The 21,181-nt window shown below is 35.6% G+C and overlaps 1 protein-coding gene across 1 annotated transcript; it reads right to left on the reverse strand.

Annotated features, from left to right (window-relative positions):
- Positions 1 to 2,217: 2,217 nt before the first annotated feature.
- Positions 2,218 to 19,602, reverse strand: LOC142338222 (beta-1,3-galactosyltransferase 5-like). The gene is made up of 5 exons (XM_075387880.1): positions 18,816 to 19,602; positions 13,135 to 13,277; positions 8,748 to 8,868; positions 8,404 to 8,457; positions 2,218 to 2,721 (listed from the first exon to the last, which is right to left on the reverse strand). The coding sequence occupies exons 1-5, from the start codon at positions 19,209 to 19,211 to the stop codon at positions 2,224 to 2,226; spliced, it is 1,212 nt and encodes a 403-aa protein (XP_075243995.1). The 5' UTR covers positions 19,212 to 19,602; the 3' UTR covers positions 2,218 to 2,223.
- Between the last annotated feature and the right edge of the window lie 1,579 nt (positions 19,603 to 21,181).

A 21,181-nucleotide genomic window follows, 5' to 3' on the forward strand; every position in this document is an offset into this window, starting at 1 on the left:
CATGTCGGAATCGGGCTTGGCAGTCAAACTCACCACAAAGACTGCAAAAAACTGACTGAGGAGTTGAACAAAAACTTAAAAATTTTTACCGAACTTTATGAACTTTTGTGTATCTTTGACTGAAGTTTGCGAACACAGGTACTCAATTCGAAACAAAAAAATTAATCGTCGTTACTTCGAGAGTTACACTGTTTGCTTATATTTGATGCCAAAATGCAAATGGCTTTAAAATTTTCATTGGTTTGATAAAACTTTAAAAGGCGTCCAATTGTCCAAAGTAATCTTCATATAAACAAAATTTTAAACAATTGCATTACGAGTTCGATTCAATTTAGCTGAAATGAGATCAATCTTTTAACAAATTTATTTTGAAAAACTTGGGAGTTCTGTAATATAGTGAGATACTGGAGCTTAGAGTTGTAAGATGCTACCAAAAATTTTAATCTGGGTTGCCAAAAAGTTGAATTTGGGATAGAGCCTAAATTTCGCCGCACTGTCGAAGAATTATAGTTTCTATCTTCATTGCCACTGTTGACGCTTATTGCAATGCTTATTCAATTCATAGCTGTCATAGTCAAAGCAACATGAATTTATAACCTTATGAGTAGCACTCAATCTTATTGTTCCCGCACTTTTTGCGACAAAAATTTGTAAATAAAAAGTTGAGCTCTAAAAAATAAAACATTTTTATTGCAAAAAATGTGTGAACAATAAGATTGGATGTTACTCGTAAGGTAATACACTTTGCATTGCCTATGGCAACTATGGGTTGTAATTTTTTCTAGAATTTGCAAAGAAGTTATAAAATTCATCGAAAGTGCGGCGAACGCCAGCTTAGTACCTAACCCCAGTTGAAATTTTAAGGCTATATTGCAAAATACCAATTCATCTTCAGTTAACAACGTGCTGCGTTGTTGTGTAAACCTTTAATAACTAGTTAAAACTGGTTAATACTGCAATAGTTAATTAATTCTGCGTTGCACGCAGTGGACAACTTCAATTAAATTTCAAAAAATTAAAACAAATGATAAAATAACAAGAATTTATGTTTAATCTTCTTTTTTGTAGAGAAATAGTAAAGCAACAAGTCAGAAATTTAGAAGAAATTTACATTTGAATGTCATTAAAATCATTTGTATCCCGTATTCCCTTCGGAAAACGATATTCACAATTTTATCAGGGTAGGATTGCTCTGAATTCCTACAAGTTTTTCAGCAATTTTATATCGCACCATTGCGTGAACACCCAGTGAATTGAAACTTGATACACCCTGATAAGACATCATTCATGATTTTGACATCTCCAAAATTGGAAACATCTCGCCAAGCACTTAAAACACCTTCAATTCTCGGCAAATCTTGATAAAAATGTTCAAAGACTTTTTTCAAGGTAAACCAAGAACATTCTTTGCAAACTCTTTGGTAAAAAATATTTGTTTAATTTCGATAGCATTTTTTTCGATAGCCTCATAGCTTTTCCAATGTTTTCTATTATCTATTAAATTTTATCTAATAGAGATTTTGCAGCTTTTTTTAAAAACTTAGTTACGGACATTCTGGAAGTCGTGTATAAGTCAAGAGTACTGGGCAAATTATTACATAAGAGTCCCTCGAATTACCACCCGAGGGTTCAAAAAAGTAAATATTATTTAGCGCTTACTCTGATCTCTCCTTCTGAGAAGTTTTGATATCTCAAAAACTTTATCAAGTAAGGATTTTTGTAAAGTCAAGTTTTAGGTCGACTGAACTTGTTTTTGCGGAAAACAGTGAGAAAATAATTAAGCTGTTAGAGCTATTTAGTAAGTAAAGGTCGTGGTTTATCTTCCTCGTTTCTCGTGCCAATATGTTGATTCCTGATAACTATGCAAAAATCTTGCAGATTTCGTACACATCTCAACGTTTACTAGTCATGGAACGTATCAAGATCTTGGCAGGAGTTATTTTGTTTTAGTGTGTTTATCAAGTCGTATCAAGTCGATTCACTGGTAAACCTCTACTCTGCAGGCATGAAGGTAACATTCTTCGGATACTTGAAACAACAATAAGTTTAACTCGGGTTTAGGCATCGACTATGAGAAGTGCAAAGTGCATGCTCGACCCAAATTATCCATGAAAAGAATTTTTGCAGCCCCCCCCCCCCACACACACACACACATTAGACTGAATTTTGAAGATTTTCCATGAGTTGGGGCCTAAACTTGGGAATACATCAACACTATACAACCTAGCCTAAAAATTCGAAGTCTTCATAACCCATTTGGTTAACCCTATCAACCAGTTCCAAATTCAATTCTTGGATCTTGTCAAACAGTCTCCTTCTGGGCAACATTTGCAGAATTGAGTGCAGATCCACGATTAAAGACACGTTTTTCAACGGATGCACAATCGCGGCTTCCGGATGCAATCTTCGTTTCATCGATACATAATTTGTATCTACAAATATATTCGTAATGTTGATAAAATTCACCCGGGGCTCAAACGTCGCCAAACAAGATCCGAAAAAAGTGTCCTCGAACTTCCAAAAACATCTGGACGACTTTCTGGGTTGTGTCTGTGATATGCAATGATGTGGGCACAGGTTAGATATGGTTTTGGTGAGTGATGTTGACAGGAAATAGAATGGACCCTGGTTGTATGGGGGGTAGTAGTCCGAAGGGTACTCGTCTTCTGTGACTACCCACCTCCGGGTGAAGTTCTGCCCGTAGATTGGCTCTCGTAAGGCCTGCAACAAACTACAATTTATTTTAGCATATTTCATGTCATGGCCGATGAACCCACTTTTAACTGTGATCTGTCAGAAAGGTACATGCAGATCAAATCTTGCTCAATTGTTATCCATAAGGGTTTAAGATCTCTCTATGGGATAAAACTAATTTTAGCCAACCCAGCTCGAGTTGTACATTAATTATCAGACTAAAATCGGCTATGATCAGACCCATCCAGACGATAACCAGCCAGTCGTTAGCCACTCCGCGTTCTTAATCTCTATAGATGTTCTTTTAACACAGCCATTTTTACACAAAACAGCCAAAATTCGTTCATTACGCTGATCAAAGCCCGACTTGACAAGACGACCGGCCAGAAACCGTCAAATTTTTGCGGGAAATGATTGCTTTTGCCTATTACGGAGATTTTATAGGAGATGATGTTTTTTATCCTTAATTTCTTCGGTCCTTCAAAAACGGAGGAACTACTTATTTGAATATAATTTTTTGTATGTCAAAATTGTCCCAATTTTTCAATATAATTTGTCGTAAACGGCTATGTTTCTGATTCAAAACATAAATCAACTAACGTCGACTGTCGAGGCACATTTTGGAAGAGGGGTTTGAGATCAATTAATTAGGAGATTTATGCATGCCAAGATATTTTGATCATCATAAAAATTGACGCCCTTTTCCTTTTACAAATCACGCCAAGAGCAAAGCCACCTATTGTCGTCATCTACCCTAGTCAAGACCAGATGGTTATCTTGCAAGATCTTCCAAGATTTTTGCGAAAAATGGTTATCTTGCACGATCTTGCAAGAAAATGTTTATCTTGCAAGATCTTGCAAGACAATGGCTATCTTGCAAGATCTTGCAAGAAGAATGGTTATCTTGCAAGATTCTTGCAAGTTCAGTGCGGTCGAGCTCTGCTATCATTGGCTGTTTTAGACGCATTATCATTCATTTAGCGCAAACTATTACCAAAATATAGTGGAATGAATTTTTAGAGATCATTTGAAACAAAATTTATACCAGACATCTGTATTTTATTACAGCCGTTGGTATTAATACTGGTTACTCTCATTTATATACATTAATTCGTGCTTCAAATTTCTTGTTTTGCTACTATGGAAAACAATTTACTTTCTTTTTCTAAATTGATTCAATTTTTAGTTTGAGCGGAAGAAAACAAACTTGATGTATTTTGGTTGTAATTATGTATCACAAAGTAAAAAAAAATTGATGGGAATCAATGTTCGCGTCTCATTTTGATCTTGTTCGATCATGTTCCATTTATTTGCATATTTGCAAGATGAATGGTTATCTTGCAAGATTCTTGCAAGACAAAGGGTTATCTTGCAAGATCTCGCAAGATTTTGGAAGAAAATCTTGCAGGACGATGTATCGTCTTGCAAGATTTTGCCAGAATCTTGCAAGATCTTGCAAGATAACCATTCGTTGTCGACTGGGGTAGTCAGACTAATAGACAAAAAACACTTCGAGGTATCATACCGGGTCGCCAATTCTTAGTAGTGATACAAGAGCCATATATGTCATACAAATCATAACGTATTTCCTACTACGATCCTGGTATCACTACTAAGAAATCATACATGATCCTAGTCGAAATCTTTAGCTTCACTAAATGGAAATTATTGCAACCACAGTTGTTGGCTTTTTTGTCTTCAGCTTCAAGTTCACCAATCTCAAAACTGCCGCACAGCGTCCGATTTTTTTGGTACTTTGTTTTATGCTGGCATAGCACAGTAATCAAATCACTAACTGCCTATAATTACCTATCAATCACTACTCGAAATTTTCCTTAGGAGAACCCTTAGATGATCCCACATTCTGTCGGCTCAATCATTAACTTGAGCTCAAAACAGCCATAATGCTCCCTATGAGCCCCACATGTTAAAAGAAAATACACCGAAATGTTGCCCTTCGTCGTTTACTATTCATTTTTTTATCGGGATCTTCGATAAACGACTGATAATCCACAAATTAAAGCAAATTAGCTTTCAAAACAAAATTCCCCGCCAAGATACATTCCCATAAAACTATCAACAAGGATTTTTGTTAATTTTAACACACATTTTCGTTTGTCATTTTTCAAAACTACAAAAGCTTCTCTCGAAGTTATTGTTCCGACCCCCACTTTAGTGGGGAGGGAGGAACTATATACTCAACTGGGTTTTTTTTTGTTCAGTCAATTTTGGCCGACCGATATATTCATCGTAGAGAATTGTGAGTGGTATCATTAAACAGCCCGTCCAGCGTAGAATACGGAATTAAAAAGACTTTTTTGATTTTCGTGATTTACAGGGAGTAATCGAGGTTTTAAAGTTTTGTGAACATTCGACTGTTTTTGTTCACATTTTCAGAAATTTTTGCTAAAATATGGCACACTTTCGCTAATACAAATCAAAATAGGTTAAATTTTTTAACGACAAAGTGTTGTTGTTACCGTTAGAGATAGAAGAGCGTTGCTGAGTTGTTTGATTGAGGTTGATAAAATTTTCAAAATTCAAACTTTCATCAAAAATGGCAGAAAATAAGCTTTTTTGGTCCACTTTGTCAAAGTTTGCAGACTCAGTGACCTAGAAACCTTAACACAGACTCTCTAATCTCAAAAAGATTGCTAGTTGCAATTAGGCACCGTATGAAAGTCTTCTGGAATTAAAACTTTGCCGTTTTTTAGATTTAACTCGATAATCATACAAAATCCATCTTTTTTTTCAATATGTGAAGAATTCCATTCAACAATTGGTCTAATTCGCAAATAACTGGAACACTTGGTCGGTTTGCTGGGCGTGCGACAAAATCAGGGAGAGTTTGATAATATCATGGACTCTTAGAACCAGAGACTTTTTGGTTTTTATTTTGATGCTGCCTTTTTTCAAAATATTTCGCTTTTGTTTTTTTAATGTTAATTACTGACAATATTTTTTATCCATGGCTCCGTTAATGATCGCTCTAGTTTACATAAATTCGAGGTCGATTGTAGATATAGTTTGTTTTCAGATAACCAAAGGGTTTTTATGGCTTTGAGGAAGAGTTTTAGTAAAATTTAACTGAATTCTTGTCTTTTGCCTTCAATTGTTATTCTTTTGGCAGTCTGAATTTAAAATTTAACTATTCAAAGATCTAAATTTCTTCCTCAAGAGGTGCAGGTGGACCTTTTCTTTTCATTCGGTTGTTACCTATTGTCTCTTATGTTATTGAATTTATTTGTTTTATAGAAATTTCTGTGATTTTTTGAACTTGTCAGTTTGTTATAATATTTTAGTCAACATTTTGTTTATTCTCAGTAATTACAGGTCGATCTCTCCTCCGTATAGAAGACAAACTAATTCTGTGGCCGATTGTTTTAACAGAAGGTATTCTTGCTTTTGGTACTACGAGTTTTCATACAAATTTTTCTGATTTTTGTTCATAATTTCCCATTTTTGCTGTTGTTTTTGTTTCTTTTGTAAACTGTAACATTATTTAACAATCTAACTTAAAAAACTTTACAACATTTGAAACTGAACATTTTTTGTTTTCATAACATATGGTTTGCGACACCGTTCCATTGCAGAAATTGGAGTTTTTTACTTTTGCCCTTTATTTGTTGTTAGTTTTTGTTGTCATATGCCAAATATTGTGTAATTAAAGGTCTCCGTGGCCAACTCTGGATATAACAGTGAAAACACATAATTGATATTGGTAAATAACTAATGGATGTTTTGACTTGACATAAATTTCTAAAAAAAAGTAATAGTTTTCTTCAAATTATCCCTTTTTGTTCTGGTTTGCGTTTTTTTTCGTACTTTACATTGTTGTATCATTTTCGTGAATTAACCTCATTATTTAGAGCTCTTTGTAATGTTTTGTTGACTCAAACAATATTTTTTCTGCTGTTTAAACTTTTTAAATGATGTCTTCAGGGCTTAGACAATTTGTTTCGGATGAATTTTGTGAAGTTTAGATACTTTTCAGTCTTTGTGGTTCTTTTTTTGTCATTTTGTGATGGTAGTTTTACAAAAAAGGTGTTATGATGATTAACGGAGAGACGCAAATGAAGATGTTATATTCTCGCGGTTAATATCTTATGGTTAGTCGCGGTTAAAATTAATGGCTTCAAAACTGTGGTTCGTAAAGTTGTTTGTGAAACCTATTAGTTCAATTTGTATTTAATGCTATTTTTAGTCTTATGTTTTATTCACATAAAATTAAGTCGCAACTAGTTGCAAGACAAGCTGTCTACTCTTTTAGTCAAAAACCTTTTTTGGCTGAATTTTTAATTGTTTTTAATAAAAAAGAGATAGATTTTTGAGATCTGCCAATTTTATTTCTGTTTAATTGTAGCTAAGCATCTCTATATACAATTCACATCATTTATCTTTTGAAATACAGCTCTCCATAACGGTCTTAGTTTCCTCAAATGGCCTTTCTTCTTGGGACAACCAATTTTCATAAAACCAATTGTCGTGATTTTAGCAAATTTGCCCCCTTTTTGTAGGTTTTTGTTTTCTTTTCACAGTATCACAATAATGGGCGTCATTTGATGTTGTCGCTACAAAAAATGCAAACGAAGATTTTTATTGCTTTTAGTGATCAGCTTAATATTTGATTGATTGAGGGGACATCGTTTTCGTGCATAATTTTTCGTGCAAATTTTTCGTTTTTGCCTGTAGTCGTTCTTTTTGTAGTCGTATGACATATCCTGGATAATGAAAGGCCTCAGTCGCTCTCTATTGATGTACAAAAGACTCTCTCGATGATTTCATTTGATGCCTAATGTTTCTAATCAGTTCGAATTTAATTTTTGTTAAAACAATGTTTTAAAAAACTTTTGCTTCTGTTGCCAAGTCGCATTGAAGAAAAATCCCATATTTTGTTCCAAAAACTACCGGTTAATCTTCTTAGTATAATTTTTATCTGATGCCATTTTGATTTGGTTATTAGTGGTTTTCAAAAAATGGACAAGAAGTTTTGGTCGTAATTAATAATTGTAACAATTTGATTTTTATTGCCGTCTTTTCTGATAGTCATATTAATGTAGCCACAGGTCTCATAGGCCCTCTAGAGTAGATTGTTTTATTCGTTTAGTAGCTTGTCGAACGATATGATGATATGTTAATTTTTTTTCTCTTCCTCATATGATAGACAATTAAGTGAAAAATGTAGATGAGCGGGGTCGGAACATAATGTGCGAACGCACATTACCGCGCCTCCTTGTTATGATTAAGTTTCAAAACTGATCATTGTCTCGTTACACTTCCATCAAAATTAACCAATAGTCAGACATTGGTTAATTCTACTTTGAATCAAAATGGCTTATTTTTTTTACTATAACCCTATAAAAATAAACATTAAACCAATTGGTTTTTGTCCTGACCTGAAGGCAGATTTTTTAAGCTAGGATTAAAAATTTCAAACGTGGTTCAATCACTATCCGCTCAACACTATGCTGCTTGGTTCGACCATTTTGCAAAATTCTGTTGTCGTGGGCTATTCTTCATATTGATATTATAATATCAGTACGAAAAATAGCCCACGACAACAGAATTTTGCAAAATGGTCGACCCAAGCAGCATAGTGTTGAGCGGATAGTGATTGAACCACGTTTGAAACTTTTTTACTTGCTCACTTCCTTTCATTATAATACGCAAATGAAAAAGGTCCATTAGAAGTGTTTGTTCATAACTGACCTTGTTATAGGCAGTATAGATACCTCCGTGGAATCCGTTATAGCGACCCATGAGCTGAAACAGACTACTTGGTCATACTTCTTTTCAATAAGGAATAATAAATATTAAATGGCTTTCCTTTCCGCCAGTTACCAGTTCTCGTGGGGGGGGGATCCGAAGTAGTTTTTACGTCTGATCCGAAGTAGTGTTTACATCTGATCCGAAGTAGTTTATACTTCGGGGGAGGGGGGGGGGGGGTAAGTTCAACAGGTGTCTGATCCGAAGTAGTTTTTAGTTCGGGTGGGTGTGGGCGGGGGGGGGGGGGGGGGTAAGTTTAACAGCTGTCTGATCCGAAATAGTTTTACCTTTCGTGCGAAGTAAGGTTGACTCCTCCTGTAGTAACTGCCTATAGTCCTCTCTAACAGAGATAAGTGAAGGTATGTGTCATCGTCCACTTTGTAGATCATTTTGGAGTGGTTGCAATGTCTGAAACAAAATTAGATCTTGCATTTTTCAGATGAAAACAGCCAAAAGCTATAAAAAATGTTGACTTCAGAAACACAAAAAAGCGATCAAAACCAAATAATTGCAATTGAGTAACCCAAAAAGTGCAAGCGAGCGTAGTGGGCCTTATCCCACCCAACGAAAAACTCAAGCTTAAATTTTGAAAATTCATAATTAAACGATTACTCAATTTAGGAATTTCTTAAAACAAAAGTTAAGCAGTACAAGTCCTTAATTACACTCCACAGAATTTGGATAGTTTCAGCCTGGCCTAAAGACTAACTGACAAAAAATAACTCCAAACTTAAAAACTCATAACAGTGTAAATTGGAGATAATTTTGCTGTTAAGTAACTGAAGACCAATATTTCCAATGAAGAACAAGAAAGCGAATATAGATTGATTGAAAGCACAAAAGCTTTATGCATGAACAAAAGTTCCTTTTGTTAAACAATTAAGTGATTCCGAATTTTACACAAGCACCAAGATGCAAATTCATATGAGATTTAACGGCGCATGTTTTGAAAAAAAAACAAGTCAAAAAGGTCAAAATTTTGTGAAACAACCGGCAAAATTTTTTAAACTAAGTTTCTAAACTTGGTTGTATCTGTGTCATTAAAATTTGCTCTTTCACCAAAAAAAACATTTTGCCTCATATTGAGGCTTTTTTTACCAACTTTATAACACTACCTAAAAATCTACTGAAAACAGTAAACAGTTTTGGAATTTAATGCTTCAGGTTTTTACTTGTTTATCTCGGTTGGTTTATCGCGTCTATTGAATTGTGCAAAAACGCTTGATCATATCTTACAAGAGAAGAACTAATAAAATCCAAATTTCTTAAATTCCCGTTGCTGAGTAACTAAATTCTGCATCATTACGATGCAGAGGTATACCCAAATTTACACGGGCAGATATGCCCGATGCGTGTATCTTGTGTTCGTTTTTACCATGTTAATACATTGAAAGTGGAACAATATTGCGGAGAATAGCTACCTTAGCAGAAACCGGAAAAATGGAAGGGAATATCGTATCCCGTGTTTGCAAAAGTGTCCTAATTTTAGCCGCGAAATACAAGTACAAACTTAATAACCTATTTTTCGCGCGAGTTGTATCACGCATCTGCTCCATTTATGTATCGATTTTTCGCACGCAGTGTAGCTCGATTTCGCATATAATCCGCAATTAATCTTAACTTAATTACTAATTATTTAATTATGCCTAACTTATTACTATTAGTAGTACTTTATTACTACTTAATTACTACTTATAGTACTTTATTACTACTTATTACTACTTATCAAACTCGGCCAGTCCCATATTGATATACAAAGCCTTTGATATGCAAGGGATTTTTCGGGAAAAAAAATCAGTTTTTGTGGTTGCATGTATTTAAAGCTCTTTAAAGCTTTGAAAGCTTTAATTATATCTTTATTAAAGTGCTCATTGCATGCTCAAAATGCGCGCGAATAATAGATACCTAAATTGAGCGGAAACGTGCTGCAAGATTTGTTACCTACTTTTCGCACCGAATGTTCTTTTATTTCGCAAAATTGGAGGAACCCTTTTTGCGAAGAGTAAGATACAAAGGATGTCTCCTAATTTCGTTCATTGTATGTATCTAATTTTCGAGCCAATTTTACTAAGGCGGAAATTTTGGGGTGTACCTCTGCATCGTAATGATGATTTTCCGCCCGGTCACTATTGTCATGTCAAAATTATCAAGTTTCAATGTGCATTCGAATTTTAAAATTTTGTAGGCGCAGATGTTATTGATCAAATCCTGCTTCAATTAGAACATATTTACAACTGACGCCGTAACTTAAACTTAAAAGCTGAGAACAATTTTTGCCAACAAAGCAACAGTTTGAAGATGGGAATAAAATTTTGAAACACTTCGTCGAAATATTTGGCGACAAATAAAATCAACTGAAATGCCTCCAATAGATGAACTTATTTGGCAAAAATAGATTCTCACTATGTGAAATGGCAACGTCACAATTGTTTTTGTTAATTTTTGTAGAGATTTAGTTTTCAAAGATATGAAACAAACATCACAGATAAACTTCCGCAAGACAAATCAATTCAATTTAATAAATAAACTGTGCAATTGAATAGAAATTGATATCATTATCTTCAACACAAAAGCTTTGAAAACTAAATTTATTTCAATCATTAAAAATTATTTCAGATTATATACAATTAAATTTTTCGCAATTCTTGACCTATTGTGTGACCATGATTCATTTTCATTTCCTTTGAGCAGGTATGCACACAGTTTATTTAGTTCTCTAAAAAACAGTACTCATTCAGTACTCTCAGTCCTTACTGCTTTTTGCATAGTAAAACGACACATACACACAACTACACACACACACATCTACACACACACAGACACACCTACACACCTACACACCTACACACAAACACACGCACACGTACACGTACACGCATGCACACACACAGTGAGTTTTCACTAAATATCTCACTCAACCACTGTAAATGGCAGTGTCTTTAAAAAGAATAAAAGTTAAAAAAGATAGGGATTTTTTTAAGTTGCTTTGCCAATTTCTGTTCAAAAATCGTTGTTTCACTTCCAGGTCAAAAATTGTTTTAAATTATAGACAAGAACAAGTAGAGAGGGGGCGCTAAAAAGCATCAAGTTGATAAAATATTTCAAATAATGACACTGAATTGAGAAAAAATCCGCCACATTTAGCTTACTTTTGTAAAGTACATTTATTGTTTTACTTCGAAAATGATTTCCTTAGCGCTGAACTCAAAAGTTAACCAATTTTTCAATATTTTTCGATCCATAGCTTCACATGATAATAATTTGGATTTTTTCCGTTTGTGCCCCCACACGCAGTTCGTTATGCACCCCCAGTTAAAAACGAATCTTTACATAGTTTCATTATGTAAAAAGACACGTGCGTCTGGGGGGCACAAACTCAAATAGTGACTCCAGATTGAGAAACATCCGCCACAATCAGCTTACTTTTGTACATTACTTTTATTATTGGACTTCGAAAATAATTACATTAGCGCGGAACCGTATCCACAACTTATCGAGTCATTGATAAGTCGCCTCTCATAGAACCTATTGAGTTTACAGTATGGTACCGAAAAGCTACGTACAGCATAATTTCTGCGTTTAAAGCATGATGCGTGCTTCGTAAGCATGATTTGCACCAGGGTGTGAAAAAAAGTTGAAATTACTAGCTTTAAGAGAAATTTCATTCTCATTTTCTCCGCCTAAGAAAAGATTGTTAATGAGCTTTGTTCTTTCACAGTCTGTAAAGTTGTTGCGCTACGAGATGTAGGATTTTGATGGACGGAAATATAAAATAAATCAAAATCCACTGCACAGTATGCATAAAAACTTTAACTGATAACTAACAGTTTCGAGACCAAAAAATCCAGCCCAGTAGCCCCAAAAATTGTCGAAATAAACCCGAAAAATAAATCCGAATAAGTCCGTTTTGAGCGACGTCTTAAAAACTTCCAAAACCTCATAGGACTGTATTAGAGTGACTCACAACGCTTTCTCTTGCTACAATACAATTTGCTGAGGTGTAGTTAGACGAATCCTCAAAAAGTTTGGTGTTTTTTCCAGAAGTGCTGCAACAAAAGTCAGTTTGCAGAAAAAAAGCAAAATGGTATATCAAGAAGTCTTTCTTATTCTAGAAAAATTTTTGTTTTTTTTTCTGATGAAACCCGAGTGAGCGAATGTTTTGAGTTTTTGAAAAATGGTACGAGATTTGAAAAGCAAAAAATTAAGTTCGGAGAGGCGATTATTTATAATTTGGGGTGGACGGAAAGTGGAAGGAAAAGCTAAATGCGGTCGGTTATTTAAAAAGTGTGAATAATCGCAAAGAAAAATGCATTTTCAAGACCTTATTTTTCAACAAGAATGCTCCTCTGCATAAATCGAAGATCATGGGCAATTTTTTCCAAAAAAGGTACTGGAATGGCCGGCATACAGTCCAAATCAGAATCCTATTGAAACTTAATGGGCGAGTTTGCAGCAGCGCTAAAGGACAATCAGTTTTGAAACTTTCGGTGCCACGCATTTACTTGAACAAGCCTTCATCATACAAGCTGAGATTATCAAGAAAAAATGTTCACAAGCATAACTTCAGCGCTTTTCTTATTATGTGTTTGTGTTTTTGTTTAGTTCGATACCAGTAGTCACTCTTAATTCTTTTCGGTCACTAAACATTGGTTTTCAATTCTGTTTGTTCTGTACCTATTAACCCATTCGAAAGAAAGAAGCATCTGGAGAGTAAGACGGTCGTAGGTGTCTCTCAAGTTCAAGGTCACCAGGTCACCCCACATTTCCTGCTCCCCCTCTACCACCGCGTACTCCCACATGTCAGAGGGAAGACCAACCTAAAGGTAATAATTAGATTCACAATTTTCGAGATATCAGCAGAAAATGTCGGCCCCATTGAAATGCAGATAGCTAATGATTTGTTGTTTTGACTCGTTGCCCAAAAACTAGCCCAGTGTGAATATTTTTGCTTTACAAACATTATTATCACACCGCTTTCACCGCTTTCTTATTAGCTAAAACTTTTTAAAATTCTTTCGTTTTTTATTGGCCAGTATTGAATTGGTTTTTGTGAAAAACATTACGCGCGTCAACCGGTACCAATTTTTGAGTAAATCTACATTTTTTAACCAGATTTCACTTTCCCTATAATAATACACTTACATAGTTTGTAAGTATGTTTCTCACGCGAAAACTTTGCGGACAAAAACTTCTATATGGAAAATCCAGGCAACGTTTTTCATCCCTAATTTCAGTAATCATGAAAATCTAAACCGTAAAATTGAGCTGCAAATGATTGAAAGGATTAAAATGTGAACTGCCCTTACAGCCGAACTTAACTACTTTTCACTCTTATATGATCATAATGCTTATGTTGAGGCTTTTTTGCTTTGTGGAAACCACTTTCACAAAATTTGAGCGCTTTTTGCACTAATGGAAATTGCGAATATAAAATTTGAATATAGTTTTCCGGAGGACATTAGTTCAAAATTTACTTGTGCCTTAACAAGTTATCGAAATTGAGATGCTCTAGATGATTTTTTTTGTTTAATGTTACATTCAAGGCTATGCTAATTGCAAAAACTGCAATTGAGAATATTCTTACGCACAAACATCGCGGAGGGAAAGGCAGCGCCCTATATGGAAATAACAGAAAGCGTTTTTCGCTTTTAAAAGTGAAGTTGAAAAATGCAACTGCTAAGTTTGTTTGACGGAAGCTCCATCCGCAAAAAATTGTGCAGCAGATTAATTGCAGTATAATGCCTCATTTCAGTAATCCTAAAACTTTGAACCGTATAATTGGGTGACAATTGATTAAAAGGATTCAAAAGTGAAATTCCCTTACAAACGAACTTAACTACTTTTCACATTTATTTGATCCTATTGTTCATATTGAGGCTTTTAATTGCTTTGCGGAAGCCACTTTCACAACATTTAATCGCTTTCCACACTCAGCGTAAATCGCGAAAATAAATTGCGAAGAGTTTTCTGAGGAAATTAATTGAAAAATTACCTTTTTCTTAACAAGTTGTCGAAATTGAGATACTCTAGTAGATTTTTTTCCTCTGTGTTAAATATTACATTCAAGGCAATGCTAAATGTAAAACCTGCAGTTGAGAACTTCTTACGCACAAGCTTACTGGAAGTTGGAAAGTGAAAACTGCTTTCCACTACAAAATATGTTTGACGGAAACTCCTTCCGCAAAGAATTGTGCTGCAGATTAATAGTAGTATAACCCCTAATTTCAGTAATCTTAAAAGATTAAACCTAAAATTGAGCGGCAACGATAAAGGGATTAAAATGAGAAATGCCCTTACAACCGAACTAAACTGCAGAAAATTTTCAGACAATACTTATTGACAATAATTATTATGCAACTGTATAAACCAAAACTCGACTGTTTAATAGAAAACAGTTTGATAAAGAACTTCCGCTATGAAAAACTAAGTTTGGATAGATAATCACCAATCTTTGAGTGTGTCTTTAAGTGGCGTAAGTTATTCAACTACCAGGTCGAGGTGTCACCACCATTCAACGCAAAGTTATGTAAGATAAACGATGAATGCGGGAAATTTTGTAGGATGAGCCGTGAATGCGGTAAAGTTACAAAAATTAGGCGGTGAATTCGGTGGAAAAAAAATTGACTGGCAGCGGTGAAATTACATAATTTCACCGCTTAATTTAACGGTGAACTTACAGAGATTCACCATTCTGAAAAAGTGTCCAAATTGTGTGAGATCAGCGGTGATTGCGATGAAATTACATATATTGATCACTTAAATTGGTGGTGAACTTACATAAATGTTCTGCTAAGTGTTAAAACTCTTGAGATCAGTCGTGAAAGCTGTGAAACTAATGGGGATTAAGCGGAATTGTTAGAATTAACCACCCCCCCCTAAAATTACCCTTTAATGTTACCTCTGTTTTTTTCTTCGCGGTGAATTTATTTAATTTAACCACTAGAGTAAGCCTTGAACTTACAAAAAATCACCAAGTTTTCACCGCTAAAAAAGTTTTCACCGCTATATAATTTCACCGCTAAAATACGCAAATCTTACAAAAGTTAACAGCGCACGCTTTACAGAAAGTAGAGTGAATTTAATGTAGATACAAAACAGAAACTCTAGAAGTTAGTGAGAGATGGCACAGTGGAAGAAGAAGTGGATGACATGCAGAAGGTGAGAGTAAAAATTGCGTCCTGTGAAAATTGTTGTCATGGATGGCTGGGAAGCCTCGAAGGACTTCCTAAAACCCCAGGAAAGAAAAGGAAGACGCTTTTTTACTGCAGGAAACTTAACAGAAGCTGGCATTAACTGGAGACAAGCACACAAGTGGGCACAGGACAGGAAACAATGGAAAGCTATGGTCAGGAAACGAATGCAGCACTTGGAGGACTGGGAACGCAAAACAGCAAACAAGTTCAGATTCGCGGACAAAAGGGAAAAGAATGAAAAAACACCAACCCCAAGCCTAGAATGCGACGAATGTGGACTAGTATACAAGACTGCAGCAGGGCTAAAATGCCACGTAAATAGGAAAAGGCCACGTAAAGAGGATTCGAAAGTGAAATTCCCTTACAAACGAACTGAACTACTTTTCACATTTATTTGATCCTATTGTTCATATTGAGGCTTTTAATTGCTTTGCGGAAGCCACTTTCACAACATTTAATCGCTTTCCACACTCAGCGTAAATCGCGAAAATAAATTGCGAAGAGTTTTCTGAGGAAATTAATTGAAAAATTACCTTTTTCTTAACAAGTTGTCGAAATTGAGATACTCTAGTAGATTTTTTTTCCTCTGTGTTAAATATTACATTCAAGGCAATGCTAAATGTAAAACCTGCAGTTGAGAACTTCTTACGCACAAGCTTACTGGAAGTTGGAAAGTGAAAACTGCTTTCCACTACAAAATATGTTTGACGGAAACTCCTTCCGCAAAGAATTGTGCTGCAGATTAATAGTAGTATAACCCCTAATTTCAGTAATCTTAAAAGATTAAACCTAAAATTGAGCGGCAACGATAAAGGGATTAAAATGAGAAATACCCTTACAACCGAACTAAACTGCAGAAAATTTTCAGACAATACTTATTGACAATAATTATTATGCAACTGTATAAACCAAAACTCGACTGTTTAATAGAAAACAGTTTGATAGAGAACTTCCGCTATGAAAAACTAAGTTTGGATAGATAATCACCAATCTTTGATTGTGTCTTTAAGTGGCGTAAGTTATTCAACTACCAGGTCGAGGTGTCACCATCATTCAACGCAAAGTTATGTAAGATAAACGATGAATGCGGAAATTTTGTAAGATGAGCCGTGAATTCGGTGAAGTTACAAAAATTAGGCGGTAAATTCGGTGAAAAAAAAATGACTGGTAGCGGTGAAATTACATAATTTCACCGCTGAATTTAACGGTGAACTTACAGAGATTAACCATTCTGAAAAAGTGGCCAAATTGTGTGAGATCAGCGGTGATTGCGATGAAATTACATATATTGATCATTTAATTTGGTGAACTTACATAAATGTTCTGCTAAGTGTTAAAACTCTGAGATCAGTCGTGAATGCGGTGAAACTAATGGGGATTAAGCGGAATTGTTAGAATTAACCACCCCCTCCCCCCTAAAATTACCCTTTAATGTTACCTCTGTTTTTTTCTTAGCGGTGAATTTATTTAGTTTCACCACTAGAGTAAGCCTTGAACTTACAAAAAATCACCAAGTTTTCACCGCTAAAAAATGTTTTCACCGCTATGTAATTTCACCGCTAAAATACGCAAATCTTACAAAAGTTAACAGCGCACGCTTTACAGAAAGTAGAGTGAATTTAATGTAGATACAAAACAGAAACTCTAGAAGTTAGTGAGAGATGGCACAGTGGAAGAAGAAGTGGATGACATGCAGAAGGTGAGAGTAAAAATTGCGTCCTGTGAAAATTGCTGTCATGGATGGCTGGGAAGCCTCGAAGGACTTCCTAAAATCCCAGGAAAGAAAAGGAAGACGTTTTTACTGCAGGAAACTTAACAGAAGCTGGCATTGACTGGAGACAAGCACACAAGTGGCCACAGGACAGGAAACAATGGAAAGCTATGGTCAGGAAACGAATGCAGCACTTGGAGGACTGGGAACGCAAAACAGCAAACAAGTTCAGATTCGCTGACAAGAGGGAAAGGAATGAAAAAACACCAACCCCAAGCCTAGAATGCGACGAATGTGGACTAGTATACAAGACTGCAGCAGGGCTAAAATGCCACGTAAAGAGGATCCACGAGCAGACGAAGACGGTGTTCTTTTGCGAAAAATGTGACTCAACTTTCAAGATGCTCAGTAACTACCAGAATCACATTAAAAAATGCAACCCAAGGATTCCCAGAACAACCAAACCAGTTATCAAGCCACCGAAATGGTGCGAATACTGTAACGAGTACAAGTCAGCATCAAACTTTGCCCGTCATGTGAGGAAATGTTCGAGCGCGGCTGGAGGGCATGCCGAATGAACGGCGAACGCCAAGAAGAAGAAGTGAGAGGTTCGAACCCTTGTAAGGGCGTTGAAATTCGGTCTTTTTGTAAGTTTATCAATTACTATAGCGGTGAGCTTATATAAGTTAACCGCATTTCACCGCAAAATTAAATACGAAACTTGCGGTGAAAAAAAACTTTTCACCTCTAATCTTTCATATTTTTTCGATTTTTCCTCGACCCGGGCTGTTGTAGTCATAGCGAGAGCTGTTCAAAATCATCACTACATGTATGGTTGATATAGCCATATCAAAATCAATAAAAAACTAGGCTTTGCCTCGGATTAGTACCTTCATGATGGCAACAACAAACAGTCTTTGTTCGGGAGCAATTAACAGTGCGGTAAAGTTCATCAGTTCCGCTTGCGTGATGACAGTTGAAAAACTTTTGAAACTTACGCCCGCTCAAAACTAAAAAAAATGTCACAATGGTTTAACAAAACGGTTGCGCTTTGACTATGAAATCTGGCCACTGTCTTCAAGCTATGCAATGGAGTGTTTAGAACAGTGATTTTATCTTAAGAATTTTTGTACAGTGGCGTTAGTTATAAAGTTTTGTTGTGTGCAATAAGGTTTAATAATATCCACTATTACGCGATTTTTAGCGCCTATCAAAGTTATGCAACAACTCTTAATTAATTTGTAGGTAGCAATAGCAATTAAGGTAGTGAAACTCTGGTTCGACTAAGAAGTTCGGGTAAGAACCCAAAACTCTAAAGCCATTTGAGATGATAGTCCCGAGTTTTCCCGAATTTTGAAGTGACTTTGTTCAAACTACTGATTTATGTCGGAATTTGGAGAGCAGAAAATTGTAATTTTTACAAATTAAAATTGACTTAAATTTTTTCATACCGTAAATACTAAAGTGTAATTCCACAATGGTCGTCTTAAATACGACCCAAAATTAGCCCAAGTTTGCCGAATCACATTTCTCTTCTCAAAATCCCGAACCCGACTCGGAACCAAAAGCACAACCAAGTCGTTCGAATTCCTCGGGCACAAATTCTCGTTGGCGTGAACAAAGAGTGGTTCTGTAATGTGATGGGCTGGGTAGTCCATAACTGGGTCACGTTTTTTTCTGCCCGCCCATGAAGTAATTCTCTGCATGGGTTGATAATGGTTATTAAAAGTAAACAAGTTATAAATAAGTAAAAGTGAAAATGATAAATAAAATGTATATAATGCTATGCATCTTGATTTTTTGCCAAAAAATTGTGGGTTTTGTTTATTATTAGTTGGACTAATCATTACTAGAATTATTTTTACAAAATTTTTGGGCAGAATTTTGGTAAAAAAAGACAGAAAATAGAAGTAACAGTGGAAAATAAAACAGGCACCTCAAGGCGTTGGAGCGAGTTAGTTCAGTTTGGAATTATTTATTTGTGGATGAACTTTTAACTAAGTTTATCTCGGAATAAAGATTGATTAACAGCTTCGTAAATTTAAAGCTTAAAAGATGAAATTATAGTTTTGATGGACTAAAAATGTTTGAACCTTTTGTATACATGTGATAAAAGTGAAATTGTTGATTTCTGATGAATTATGAAATGTTATCAAAGCGTTTCAAATCGCGACCTTGATCTCGCCAATGAAGAAGTTATGTAGACTGTCCCATAAAGTTGAAAAATCGAACATTCGAAAAAGAGCAAAACAAAGAATTGAGCAATCATGTGGTCATTTGAAAGCCACCGCTCCACTTCATCTAAATTTTTCTATAGCGCGTCCCATACAGTTGAAATAAGCGAACGTTCGAAAAGAGAGAAAACTTAAAATGAACAATGAGAGGCAGACGATCGTCTGACGATCTTGTACGTTTGATTTATCGAGCTCATGATTTTTTTGGACAAGAAATTCCGTACACCGAATTGGCTAACCGTTTCTTTACTAACCCAAGCACTGTGTGGCGAATTATAAAGAGGCGCATTCCGGGAACTCTATGCCAGCGAAAAGTTGATCTTGGCCCCCCTAGAGCAACGACATCAAATGAAGACAGGCGCATTATTCAAGATGTAGAGCAGAATCGACGGCGAGGTCTACGAATGCGTGGCAGATTTTTTGATATTTCAAAATCTACGGCCCAAAGAAGAGTGCGAAAGGCAGGATTTAAATACTGTCGAGCCATGCAATGTTTTTTGACGGCTGTTCAAAGAGAAAAACGGATCCAATTTTCAACAACTTATTTGGATTTTGATTGGAGCCGAGTTTTTTTTTCTGACGAAATGGTTGTTAAATTGCGGAAATGTCGCAAGAATGGTGAAATATGGTTATGGCGTCGAAATTATGAAAGATTGAATCCAAACTTAGCAATCAACACAGTTATTGAGCAAGCTGGAAATCTTACAATTTGGGGCTGCTTTAGTTTTTTTGGTTTTGGATGCTTAGAAATTTTTGAGTCAACAATGGATGCCGATCATTACGTCAATTCCACGCTGCCAAATTTTTTGCTTCCTAGTGTCGATCTACTCAACCCCCCAATCGAATTTGGGTTTTCCAACAAGACAATGCTACACCCCATACAGCCAGAATAACGAAAAATTTTCTACGAGAAAATAATATACCGCTTCTGGAGTGGCCTGCCTACAGCCCGGACCTTAATCCGATTGAAAATGTTTGGGCCAGGATCAAGAACCAGTTGGCATGTGACCCCCCAAGAACACCTCATGAGGCTTCCTTAAAAATACACAATATTTGGCTGTCCTTGTCAGAAAGATACGCGCAAGACTTATCTTTGAGCATGCCCAATAGGCTTCGAAAAACAATAGACTTGAGAGGTTACAGATTTTAGTTATCTCAATTTTGTAAAAATGTACAGCTCTGTTCTTTTATATTTCTCTTAACTTGACCTTTGACCTTTTGTTTTGACCTTTTCGAACGTTCGCTTATTTCAACTTTATGGGACAGACTATACAAGTTTTAAATTTGAACTTTCAACTGTGAACCCTTATCAGAATTGGAACGCAGTTGCAATAGTCAGTCCCATAAAGTTGCAACGCTATCGAACGTTTGAAAGGTCAAAGTTCATTTTTAAAACATGCAGATGTATGGCCAAAAGATGCTTATTTGTATGCCTCGAGTTTTTCGAACATTCGATTGCGTTGCAACTTTATGGGACTTTTTGTAGCTGAGATGTCAATTAGCTTCAAGAACGTGGGTAATTGCGCGATAATTGAAATTGGGACAATGTAAAACGAGTGTTGTTTGGAGCTCATCAGGTCAAT

Source organism: Convolutriloba macropyga, chromosome 4 (genome assembly GCF_964194025.1).
Source record: "Convolutriloba macropyga chromosome 4, txConMacr16.3, whole genome shotgun sequence".
Lineage (NCBI taxonomy): Eukaryota > Metazoa > Xenacoelomorpha > Acoela > Convolutidae > Convolutriloba > Convolutriloba macropyga.